We start from the raw sequence: 12,361 nt of genomic DNA, 5'->3' as shown, positions 1-12,361 counted from the left end.
ACTTTAAAAGAACAAATAATTAAACAAATTGTAATTTCTTTATTAGTGGCATAGAATACACTTTAAAATTAGTTATTTTAAAAATTGTATTTACTTCAGAGCTGCAAAATGTAAAGAAAGCAGGTTGGGGGAAAAAAGCAAAAATCCTGTGTGGATGAAACATAACAAGTTTGTGTGGATTCTGTTAAAACATAATTACAGAAATATCCTATCTACCATCATACTTCTCCAAGACCTAATTATTGCTTTTTTTGACAAAAATAATTGGTTTTAAGTTTCCAAGAGTGAAGACATATTGCAGAATCAGTAGTTTCCTATCACATCTGTCTCACAGACTATCATAGAATTTTTCCTTTTGAAGTGTCCATTCACAAAAATTATGTAATTTTTTCATCTTTTGTTTTTTTGACAAGTTAGCCTTATAGAACACATACAGTTTCTTAGTTCGTGACCAGCAATAAAAGCAATTAGTCAAACAATTATAATTAAGTATTAAAAATTACTTTAAATACATTTTTAAGTCTATAAGCCTCACATGTGCTACCTGGAAATTATTGTGAATTTGCAATCATTTTCTATTTAAAGAAAAAGATGCTTCTCTATGATGTTAGTTCATTAAGTGCTCAGACTAAATGTACATACATTCATTCTAATGTTAAGTGTCACTGTGCCCAATGCACTGCTCCCATGGAGAAGTGCTCTGGCTGTGTTTGCAGAATTGACTCCTAAGTCAAGAGAGCAGAGAGAGTGGACTACAGCACAGCAGGGCTGAGAGTGTGGGTCTGTCAATGCTCTCCAGTATTTCCTGTTCATGCCTCCAAGACAGAAAAAACATTAATCAGATGTTTCTGATGACAAAAATAAGAACTACTTTACAAAAGAGACAAAGCTTCTTTACTTGTCCAAGGAAAACAACCAACCAAATAAGAAAAAAATTTTTAAAAAACCAACAAACAAACAAAAAACCCACCACACCACCAAAAGACATGCTAACATATTTCAGTCCAAAACACTTTTCAAAAATAAAAAAGGTTTTAATTTAGTGCACATTTTGAACACAAATACTAACTTACTGGATTTTCAACCCAATAAATCATCTGTTCGGAGTCATCAAAGTCAACATCAACACCATTTTGAACTCCTGCTATTGGAACCATAGCATCATTTGTCTTCTCCTCAGGGTTCAGAGAAATTCCATAAATTATATTATCTCTTACAGCAATAAGGAAAGGATGTTCAACTGTGAAAACAAACAGTAATTCAGAGTTGCTCCTGGTCAAGAAAAAGGCATTACAATATGCTTTCCCCCTCCCACCCAAAAGTTCCCTGATGCTGAGAATGGCTCAATATTACCAGTGATGTTTTGAAACCATTTACCTTGTTCCCTCACTAGGAGCAAGGTTATCAGTTACTTAAACTGCTGTAACATTTTAAGTTTCAGCACTGTGCAGTCATAATGCAAATTCTGAGCAGAAGGAAGTAAATAAGGCAGGATCATTCACTGCCAGACAAAAGAAGGATATTTGTGCAGCTGCTCTAAGCTGCTTTTTCAAATCTCTGAGAAGTGGAACCAGCCAAAGCTCTGAGGATTCTGCAGGACCTGCCTGTGGTAGGTTCTAATGCATATTAAGCAGGACCCACAAACACGGAACGTCACAGCAGCAACTGTTGATCATTATTACAAAATATAACTGCAGCACTGTTTTCTTGCTTTATCCCTAAGGGAACAGACATACTCCCTTATGCTATATTTACTTTTGGGTAAACTTGTACCCTTATGCTTAAATCTCATTCACAAAGGGCAATGCATGATGTGATCTGAGAAAATGCATCAGAGAGCTGCAGAGTGAGAGTCAGCAACTGCATTTCTCATCTGCTAGGGACTAGAGGACGAGAATCTCATGAACACAGATTCCCTCCCCTCTTCCTTTTGCTCTGGTCTTTGGAGAACAAATCCTAGCCTCTTCTTCCCACAGGCACAAGCTACCACTTAACAGGGAACTGGGCTGCTGTAGAAGTAACCCATTTCCTCTTTTATAATAGATCAAAGACTTGGTTGGCTGGTTTGATTTTGATTTTCTTTACTGGCTGCTTAACACATTTATATAAATTTTGCAGTAAAAATTCTAGCATGAAAAGCCACAAAACATAGCATCACTGCACCTCTCAAAAATTATTCTCCATACTTCTCTCTGGCTTCTAGAAGTACTTGTCAAATCTAACTTACTGCTTCAAGTTTTACACCTATGCAAACCTATACAATCTGATGATTCTTCATTCTTATGATAGAAAACAGAGCAAATTTGCTGAGCTATAGAGACATAAAAACTGAGGTAGCTTCATCAGATTGGCATTAATATAACTTTTGCAAGTCTTAAAGTTAATAGAATTTACAAGAAAAATTATAATCCATATAATATTAGTGTATTGTTATATTAAATATGCACATGTACCATGTTGATACAATATTTTAATATACAAAAATTCCATTGTTTCCAAGCCAGCTTGCTACCATCTTTTATATCAACCCAAAATGTGGCTTAAAATAAAGTAAGTACTTTTAAAGGCAAGTTTTCTTCATCTTATATAAAGCTAAAAATGGTGCAATCCTAGAATCAATGAAGCTGGTAGTATTTAATATGCAAAGTAAGCAGAGACCAGCAATATCACTGTTGGTAGAGACACTGGCCAATCAATCGCATGCAGCTCAGTTTAATCTTTTTTCTGAAAGATTGTGCTGGCCTATTAAACATCGACAGCAAGGATAACAGTAAATATTAGTAGAGAAAGGACAAATGTCCATTTGTGTGTAATATTATCATAAAACAGCCTGAGTTGGAAGGGATTTTAAAGATCATCTAGTTCCAACCTTTCTGCCATTGGCAGGGATATTAATCATTAGCAATTATTAAAATAGTTTACAATTAAAATAATCGGTATTTTTTTTAACTTTTTCTGGTGTGCTGACCTTCAGCAAATACATTTTTTTTTAATTACCCAAATCTGTAGATATTTTCTACATACTGTAAAAATTAAGTCTAAATAGAAAAAAATAAGCCCATATAGTTTAAAAGAATTGTACTTCATAGAAAGATACTGCTATTTCTCTCTTACAGAACATCTATGTTAATAAAAGGCCCACAGTTGTACCTAATCAGACACAGGGAAATTTAAAACATGTGAAAAACAGAGATAAGAAATGTCAATAGCTGAATTCAGTGGCAGAATTGAGTCAACTTCTACATGTACATGTGCTTCATCACTGGCATATTTCATTTCTTTTATCATGATCCCTCTATAAGCCTGCACATAATCAAACAAGTGTAGATTTCTAAAAGAATCCCTCTTTTTTGTAATAGATTAAACAAATTCACACTTCATTTCAAATTATATAAATTGGTAATTCCCTTGCTGTTGACTAAGAAAAATGTCAGCAATACAGCCCTTTAAAGAGCACATTGCTAAGTATCAAGCAGGAAAATAATGTGATATTGGCCTTTAATATTTAAATAGTTTTAAAAGAAAATGATATTTTGACTTTTTGACTGATAGATTTCCACTGTTAGCTCATCCCAAAGATAATTTCAATTAAATTTCAGTTATTTATTTCTTCAGTTATTTGAAGCCTCCTACATAGAGAGGCACAAAGCACACTTCATATCTGTACAACTGATGGAAAAATTAATAGTGAATGCTTCATCTGACAAAAGCAATGTGGTCAAATTTCTAGTCACAAATTGCTTACCACTATTTTGAATTTTTGTGGCTTCTTTTTAAATTAACTGGCTATATGACTTTTACAAATTGCAGAGATCTGTGGACTATCCAAAGATAATTCAGTGGTCCTTTTTGATATGAATTTTGTTTGCAAAGGTTAGTTCTGTTACAGCTGCATCACATGTAATCACATGTAATTTTAGACTGTGTTTCTAGACCTTCTGCATTTGACAAACTACTTTTTTACACTAGAGAGGGAAAAAGCTGAAGATGAGAAATTTTGATCGGAATTTCAAAATGCATTAGTTCAGATAGGCTGAAGAGAGTATTAAGTAGCAGGAAGAACATCTCACCTGATTAGAGGAAACCAAAATATTGTGAATTACTTCTTAATAAAATACAGGCTGAGAAAGAATGTGATAGTCACTTCAAACATATACAAAATAAAATCTACCAGTGCTAAAGGAGAACTACTCATGCTATTTATTATGAAAGATAAAAATAGCATCAGAAATGGGCATAAAATGGTGAAATACTATCTTTGAACAGAAAACTAGGTTTCCAAATATTAAAATTGTGAGGTTCACTGAATTTTAGGGGCAAGAACCCAGGTTAATCTAAAACTGGAGTTTGACTAGTGAAAGGCAACATGTGAGTCACAGTCAAGGGCAACAAAGAAACAAACTTCAGTGACTAAGGAAGTCCCTTCCAGTCCTGCATCCTGACACTCTTACAGTTAAAACCCGTTTCCAAGCTGAATACTTACAATGAACACAACGATCTGCCACAGTATGTTTTTATTTTTAACTGATATTAAGCTCCTTCGATTTGTATTTCAACAGCCAAACATTCCATGTGGTGAGAAATTTTTAAGTGTGGCTTCTTTAAAGTGCTTATAAGAAAACTAATTTCACCAATTTTCCCCAATGAAGAATCTGAATCTCTCATTCAGTTCTTTCTCAAACCTGTCTCCAAACCTTTAGGCCAAGTATATTCCATGTGTCCTAAATGAAGTCTGTCTGGAGTGGCCCAAACTGATTTCATGAGCAGCAGCCCGCAGAAGTATGCATTTCACCTGGGAGAGGGACGGATTTGACAATATCAGGTCTTTTTTATCACCTCATTAATACTGCCCCTACCTCTCATGCAGTTCCTGTTATCAGGAGAAAGGATCCATCCTGAAGGGCAAGCACAGGAAAAAAAAAGTGGTCCAGATGAAGAAAGTAAGCAGAGGTGGCTACAGGGGGATGATGCACAGGAATTAATACCTGAAAATAAGAAAGGAGCTATTAGCAGCTATAACAATATAAGCAACTAGAGAGAACATTCTCTCTCATTGCTACTGACATTAACCCAGAACTAAGACAGTTTTGTTATTTCTTTAAAATTAAAATAATGAAATTATTTCTAATAACCACAAGCAATACAGTGTGACAGGATAGAATTATCCATGGAAAACCAGTACATTATCATAGTGATCTTTGCAACTTTTATACATCACAAAAAGTCTTTCAAACTCCATTTCAAACTTTTCTTAACTGCATGGAGAAACCTGTGGGATTTGCAGTCCTTGATTGTAATAACCCTTCTATAGATGGGGGATTTAAATTATTTGCTGAAACTTCTTGAAGAAACAAAAGAGAAAATACTTGCAATGTCTTACTCAAAGATAGTGGGAATTCAATGCCAAATTTCTTAACTTACTTTGAAACTGTGAATCAAAATTTGCAAAATGCAAAAAAAAAGACACTGAAGATCTCTCCTGACTGCTATTATTACTATACACTAAAATTCAATCTAAGCCACTTCCACAAACTTGCTGCTGAAGATTTTTCAGAATGGGTAATCTTCATAAGAAAACAAAAATCAGATTTTGAGTACATCCTTAGCAATGGCAGCAGACCTTATTCTAAAAAGCTTCTAAGTTCCAGGAATTTACACAATTGTTACTAATATAAAAACTAACAAGAACTGAAAACAAATTAACATGACAATTAAATAATGACATAAACTCAGAATGCTTCATAAATAATGGCATAAACTCAGAACTCAAACTGCAAGAAAATTGCTCATGTCATCAGTATAAAAAATCCAAACTCTGGTTAGTGTAAGATCTAATGGTTTACAAAATAGGAGAGTGGATGACAGTTTTATTACTGCATCTGGAATTTCAATCAGCATGTAATTATTTCTTCAACATCAGTATGTCCTGCTATTCTGCAAGTACTCTATTCCCTCCTTTTTTGCCTGAACACATAAAGTAGAATAGAATAATTGAGAATGTAAAATTATAAAATGTACTAAATACAATAAAGAAAAAGAAGAAAACATTCTTCAGGAATAGATATTTTTTTAAACCTTGGGTTGTAAAATAAAACCTCTCAAACCATAATTATGATTAATCAATTAATGCTATGCCCTGCTAACTGAACAATTTACAGTAAGAATAGGTGGCTTTAGTTCTGAACATGTCTGAGGAAGGCTTTGTTCCAAAACAAATCCAGCACTGAAAGTACGAGTGCCTAACTCAGATACTCAGGAAAGTCTCCACCTTCCCTGGCATGGGGGTGTATTTTGAGGAAAAAAAGAAAAAAAAATGTAGCATTTATTAGCTGGAAACACTTCATACACAAAAAATATAACTGAAGCTGGAAGATAATATTCATATGAACATGCTCCCCACCCTTCAAGTCATGCCATGAAATAACAAAAAAGTCTGATATGAAAGATCTCTACCTAACAGAAACAATTTAGGGTTTTTTTTAAGTCTTTAAGCTGCAAGAGATCACTTGCACAAGATCTCAGAGAGAATATTTAATGCAATGAAGGGGATTATTTATTGTTTCATTGATTAAAATAATGTAGATGTACTTTCAGAGAAGGTTGATGACAGTAATCTTTTAAAAAATAATTATTACTGCAAAAAAAATACTGAATCTAGTATGCCACAGAGAGAATTCTTTAAACTTAAAATGCTTTCCAAAAATGCTTCAATTGTCTTGTAAAAACATTCAGAACAAAGTGCAAGAAAATGGCATATACTACCTACTTATTATTCTTTTTGGCTGGTCATCATCCTGAAATGCTGCCTAGGTGGTTGCTTTCCTTAACACCAGATTGAACAGTTCCAAGTCAATAGCATGAATTATTTGTTTGTTTTAACAAACAAATAATTAATGGATTTGTTTAAATCCATTTGCTGAAAAGACTTGATGTTCCAATGTATGACACAGTGTTGGTGTTCCAACTGCATGCTTATTTCTGCAATTACCAAAGTTGTTTTGATGAACTTACCATTAGGCTGCTTTACAGGATGGACTGCCACAAGACCCAATGGCTGGTGAATGTTATAAATCATAACTGTCTGGTTTCCTCCATGCCATTTATTGGCCCGAATTACTCGATTAGTATAGCGGTCACTCCAGTACACAAAATCTTCAAAGACAGTTAGACCATGTGGATGCTGCAATATCTAAAAAGGCAAGGTTGATTACCAATTTACTTCTGGAGATTTGCAGATGTAAAGCTTACAATGAAGTAATAACAGAGGTGAGCATAATTTTTAAATAAATAAATAATGAAGCAACTGTGTCTCAAAAGACATTTTTCAGAAAAAAAATGAAATATCATCTATTGTCTAAAAAACAATACATTAATAATGAGGAAAATATATTTTTTCTAAGCTGGAATGCTATATAGACCCTCTGAGATGAAGAGAATGAGGAATTAACAAAGCAGTCTAACTACTTTGGGCAGAACCCACAGATAAAGAGTCAACTGTAGATTTTCAAAAGCACAAAAAGAAATGTCTAGTGAGAATTATGGACCTGTCAAGAACCTGCATCCTTGATAAGCTCCCCTAAAATTTACCAGAGAAGAAGATGACTTATCTAGATCTCAGATAACCAGGAGTGGAAAGATTGCCTTGGCTCCTATATCACACTAATTGTCCCTCCAGCCAACATTAAAAGCCTCAATAGTCAATTATTGAAAACATTCACATGGTTATTGATACCAGTTTCTGTATGCCAGCTGAACAACTGCACTATTTGTTGGTACAAGGACAGCGCTACAAGCTGCCAGTTTGTACCAAGTTTTTGGTACCTCCAAATAATCTACTTTACTGGGAGATGGACTGTAAGAGGGATGGTCTTGATGGAGTTGCTGCACACAACAAGTCATAGCATAAAACCCTTCACTGCTGTCAAGAATAGTAGCAATAATCACTCACAAAAGACCAGGAAAAGTTTCTCCAGGCTTTCTCTACTATATTTACCTACAGAAAATGCACCACCTAGTAGCAGCAGTGTCAGATGTCACCTTCAGATTTCATAGATGCAGACAGAACAGATGAGAATGCTATAAAGCACCAAGTCTACAGCTCCAGACTCTGCTGGACATCTCCTGAGAGACTGAATAGGATATGCAATTTCTCTTTTTCCAGCAGCAAGAAGCAGATAAAATACTTCACATCTGCTTCACTCAATAATTTTGAAGAAAAATACACCCAAGTCTATGACAAGGGTAATATATTTTTAAGTACTATCAGCGGGAACAAAGAAAAAGAATGGTTCCTTATTAATGGCTTACCAGATCACTTGCAACCACCTGTCGTCTGTTGTTTCCATTATAATCACAGAAATCAATATAATCAAGATAAGCATCAGCAAAATAGAGAAGCTTATTTGGATAATCAATGGAAAGTCCATTGGGCCAGTAGATTTTATTATTAATAATCACTGTGCGCATTTTGCCATCCATGCTGGCTTTTTCAATTCGAGGGTTTTGGCCCCAGTCCGTCCAGAACATTACATGAGCACTGAAAAAAGTAACTCATGGTTAGCAATCTGGGAGAAACATAGCTGCCTATTAAGAAACATTACATTAAGAGTCATTAGCCAAAAAATAGAAGCAATCTTTCTATGAACAGTCCTACACAATGATACTGAAATAATTTATTTTAGCAACATGCTTACTGAAGATATTACAGTAATTTCAGTTACAGAAATTATTTTAATACTTCTACTGCTGTTTCTACTTGTCAATAATAGCAGCATATAGAAGCTACTGGTGTCACTGGTTTTTAATTTTGATTATAATCTCATTCTCCTGCTGCAACATAGTAATTTAATACAGGCTTATATACTAACAGGCATGTATTGGTAATGTTAACAGCACTGAAACTGGCAGTAAATAGATTTCAAGGCATTGAAAACCTCAAAAAAAGAGTAAAATTTTGTAGATGAACAGTTCAAATCATCACATTAACCCTATACTACTTGCTGTCTGAAATGGGAAGGTGCTTTTGTGATAACAATACAATCTATAAAATTATTTCAGACTTGGAACTATGAAGGTAGGCATATGACATGAAATCACATTAAGTTTGTGGTATACTACTAACTGAAGTGATATATCATAATTTTGAATTAATACTTCTTAACTTGGAAGCAAATGTAGAAAATCTTTTGCAGGTAAAAAGCCATCTTGTTACACTGAAACAGAGCAACATATCACCAGTAATTACTTAATGATTTGAAATATTAATCAGCTCTGCAAACACTCTACATTGTTTCAAGTTGTCTCTTCCACTTATCATTTACAATTCCAATACAATTTGGGCATGTCTCAAATTGTAATAGTTACATCACAAAATAAGCATCTTAATAAAAAATAACTTGTAAAATCTTACTCAGTTCTGGGATCTAACACTAGTCCTCTTGGGTTTGTTACATTTTCACTGATCAGCACAGTCCTGTGGCTCCCATCCATTTTGGAGACTTCAATCGTTTCCAGAACAAAGTCTGTCCAGTAAAGGTTACGACCCACCCAATCTACCGCTATACTTTCAGTCACAGTGACACCACTGTCAAACACCTGTTCAATAACAAAAAAAGCATTTCTATAGATATGGAAAATTATGAACCAAATTCTCAATATCTTCTAGGTCTATTATGCAGAATGAATCATGGTGTACATACTCAAAATGATGGCATAGAATAAACCCAAACACTCCTACTAACTTCAGCAGGTCTATTGAAGAAGTTAGAATTTACTAATAGGAAAACCAGTTCATATTTTGATGTCTTCTTGAAAGTATTCAGTTTCCTTTTTCAAACAGCAATATGAAATGTTAGCTTAGCATCTACAAAGTTGTTTCACTTTGTTATCTCTCTTCTTACTATATTTGGATTTCCCTCTTCTCCTTTGTTAACTGAAGATACAGTGTCTTCATTTTCTCTCCATAAAAGACAAGAAAACTTCCTCAGTAAAACTTACTATTTTTCGGTCAGTCCCATTTTGGTAAGAACTCCAAATTTTATCCTGTGTTGTATCAGACCAAAAGATACGATCTGTGATTGAATCAAAATCAATAGCCACAATATTTGTCCCATCCCGAACCAGAGAATAAATACTGTGTGACTGAGAAGTGATGTTATCCACAACAATTTGGTTACGACTTGCCACCAGCAAAAGAAGATTCCCAGATTCTGTCAGAGGAATAGAAATTAAAATAAACCAATGAGCTATTCAACAGTAACTGGGAGGAAAAAAAAAAAAAAACCTGAGTAATTTAACATGACTTTATAGCATCAAAACTGTAGTATCTAGACATACATATTGAAAGGACAAATTCAAATCAATTGTCAGGCCAAGATATAGTATCATATCCACTCTGTCCATCCTGACTTTTAAATCTGTCTTGGCTTTCCTCCATAACTCTTTTCACAGATTTCCATTCCAGGCTCCTGTCTGGACCTTGGGTCTTATTCCCCCCTGTCTAACCAGTTTTCTGCTGACATCCAACACTCATTCCTCCATAAACCTCTTTCATCTCCCACTCCTGATTTAACTCCCAAAGTTTTTGGTACCTCCAATTAATCTACTCAGCCTGGTCTCCCTCCTTTGTAACTCACCTTCTCTTTTTTCCCCCTTTAGACCATGTGGGAACAAGGGAGAAGAAACAGATTACAGGAAAGCCATAGGTTGCTGTAATTAGTTTGCACAGATGAGATGCTGAAAAGCAACTAAAGAGTAGCAACCATAAAGAGAGCAAAGTACAAGAAACTCCTTATTAGTAACAGCCAAGCTTTTGTGCAGGGAAAATGCAAGTGTCTTCCACAACCTGAGTATATCCCTAAACCAGGAAACCTGTAGAGACAAATTCCACTGGGTTTATGGCTCCTCTGTCCTGTCAGTGTACTACAAAAGAGACAGAGAACAACTGGCATCTAGGCTCTATCAGTGATATTTGCTCCTTACAAATGAGCAAAGTACAGCATAGGCACCAGGTAAGTCTTATGAAAGGCTGGGATTTAAATACTTCGTGAGCATTGATCCTTCGTGAGCATTGATACTTTAAATACTTTGTGAACATTATGCACAGTTAATTTTGGCCTATGGCTTACAAACCTCTGACATTGCTTTTCTTAAAAACATTATTTTTGACCACTGCAGGCTAAAAATAACAGTGTTCTTTTAAATATACTATTTCAATTAAATATTAGTTTCTAATTAACCCTACCGCTGACAGTTTTAATTCTCAAGGTAATCTGCCATGAACAGCTCTAAATGGCTGTTTATACCAACTTTTTTTAAAAGACAAAAATACTATAATAGCAAAGTGTTGGGGGTTAGGATTTTTCCTTTAGTTGCTTTCTCTCATGCAATTTTCTCCCATTTGTTGCTAAGAGACAATAATGACTGGTACTTAAGAGAGACAAAGGATATAGCCAAGGAGAAGGGGGATAGTGCAGCTGGCTGCCCTATCTAGCTGAGGGGCGTTCTCTCGGGAAGGGCAGCAATACCAGGGGATTTTGGCTGGGCAGTGAGGGGCTGGGCTGGGCTCTCCTTGCTCTTGCTGTCACATCGGAGGAGGACGTCGGTCGAGCTGTTGCCACTGCCACCACCCAGCCCTGTACTGCTTCTTCCTTACTGTGGGTGAGCCTCTGCTTTTAAGAGCAGCTGTTGGACTGGCACCTTATTAACACCCTACCTCACTAGAAAGGACCCTCACCATCTATCTGGGTGCCTCAGGGGAAAACCCGGGACCCCGAGCCCCCTCCAAAGGAGCCCGGCTGCCGCTGCCCAACCCTGTCGTTTTTCTGCCACTGCTCCTGGTTTTCGCTACACACTAACCGCACACCCCCGCCTGCCGGGAAACCCCTGTGGCTCCTGCTACAGCTGTGGAGGTTCTGATACATTTCGTTTGCTACTCTGCCGTTCCAGCCGCCGCTCCGACGTTCCTGCTGCAGCCCGTTTCGCGATCCAGCCCGCCGCCATTGCCCCATGAGGGAGACGCGGCCGAGCTCGGCCACAGCGCCCCCTGCCGGCGCAGGGGAACCATCGCACCCGCCCTGCCCGGCCGGAGCCAGCAGCGCCCCTGCCGGCCGTGACCGGAACTGCACCAAAGGGGAAGCGCCGGCAGCCGAGCCAGGGCGGCCCCTGGGCTGCTGGTTGGGTTGGGTTGGGTTGGGTTTGGGTTGGGTTGGGTTGGGTTTGGGTTGGGTTGGGTTGGGTTGGGTTGGGTTTGCTGCTGCTGCCATTTCTGTTGGTTGTTTGTCTTGTTATACATATCTACATGTATATATATATTAATAAAGAACTGTTATTCCTTTTCCCTGTTATATCTTTGTCTGAAAGG

At 36.5% G+C, this 12,361-nt stretch overlaps 1 protein-coding gene across 1 annotated transcript in view; it reads right to left on the bottom strand.

Moving 5' to 3' along the window:
* LRP2 (LDL receptor related protein 2) overlaps positions 1-12,361 on the bottom strand; it is a 115,082-nt gene that overhangs the window by 50,975 nt on the left and 51,746 nt on the right. The window contains exons 27-32 of the mRNA XM_053947443.1: positions 9,997-10,208; positions 9,410-9,594; positions 8,308-8,536; positions 7,012-7,189; positions 4,857-4,985; positions 1,074-1,240 (exon numbers count right to left, since the gene is read on the bottom strand). Of these exons, the coding sequence (XP_053803418.1) occupies positions 1,074-1,240; positions 4,857-4,985; positions 7,012-7,189; positions 8,308-8,536; positions 9,410-9,594; positions 9,997-10,208 (1,100 nt within the window). The remainder of the gene's footprint in view (positions 1-1,073; positions 1,241-4,856; positions 4,986-7,011; positions 7,190-8,307; positions 8,537-9,409; positions 9,595-9,996; positions 10,209-12,361) is intronic.

This window comes from Vidua chalybeata, chromosome 7 (assembly GCF_026979565.1).
Source record: "Vidua chalybeata isolate OUT-0048 chromosome 7, bVidCha1 merged haplotype, whole genome shotgun sequence".
NCBI classification, from domain to species: Eukaryota; Metazoa; Chordata; class Aves; order Passeriformes; family Viduidae; genus Vidua; species Vidua chalybeata.
The sequence above is the reverse complement of the archived record's forward strand: the minus strand, read 5'-3'. Positions and strand labels throughout refer to the sequence as shown.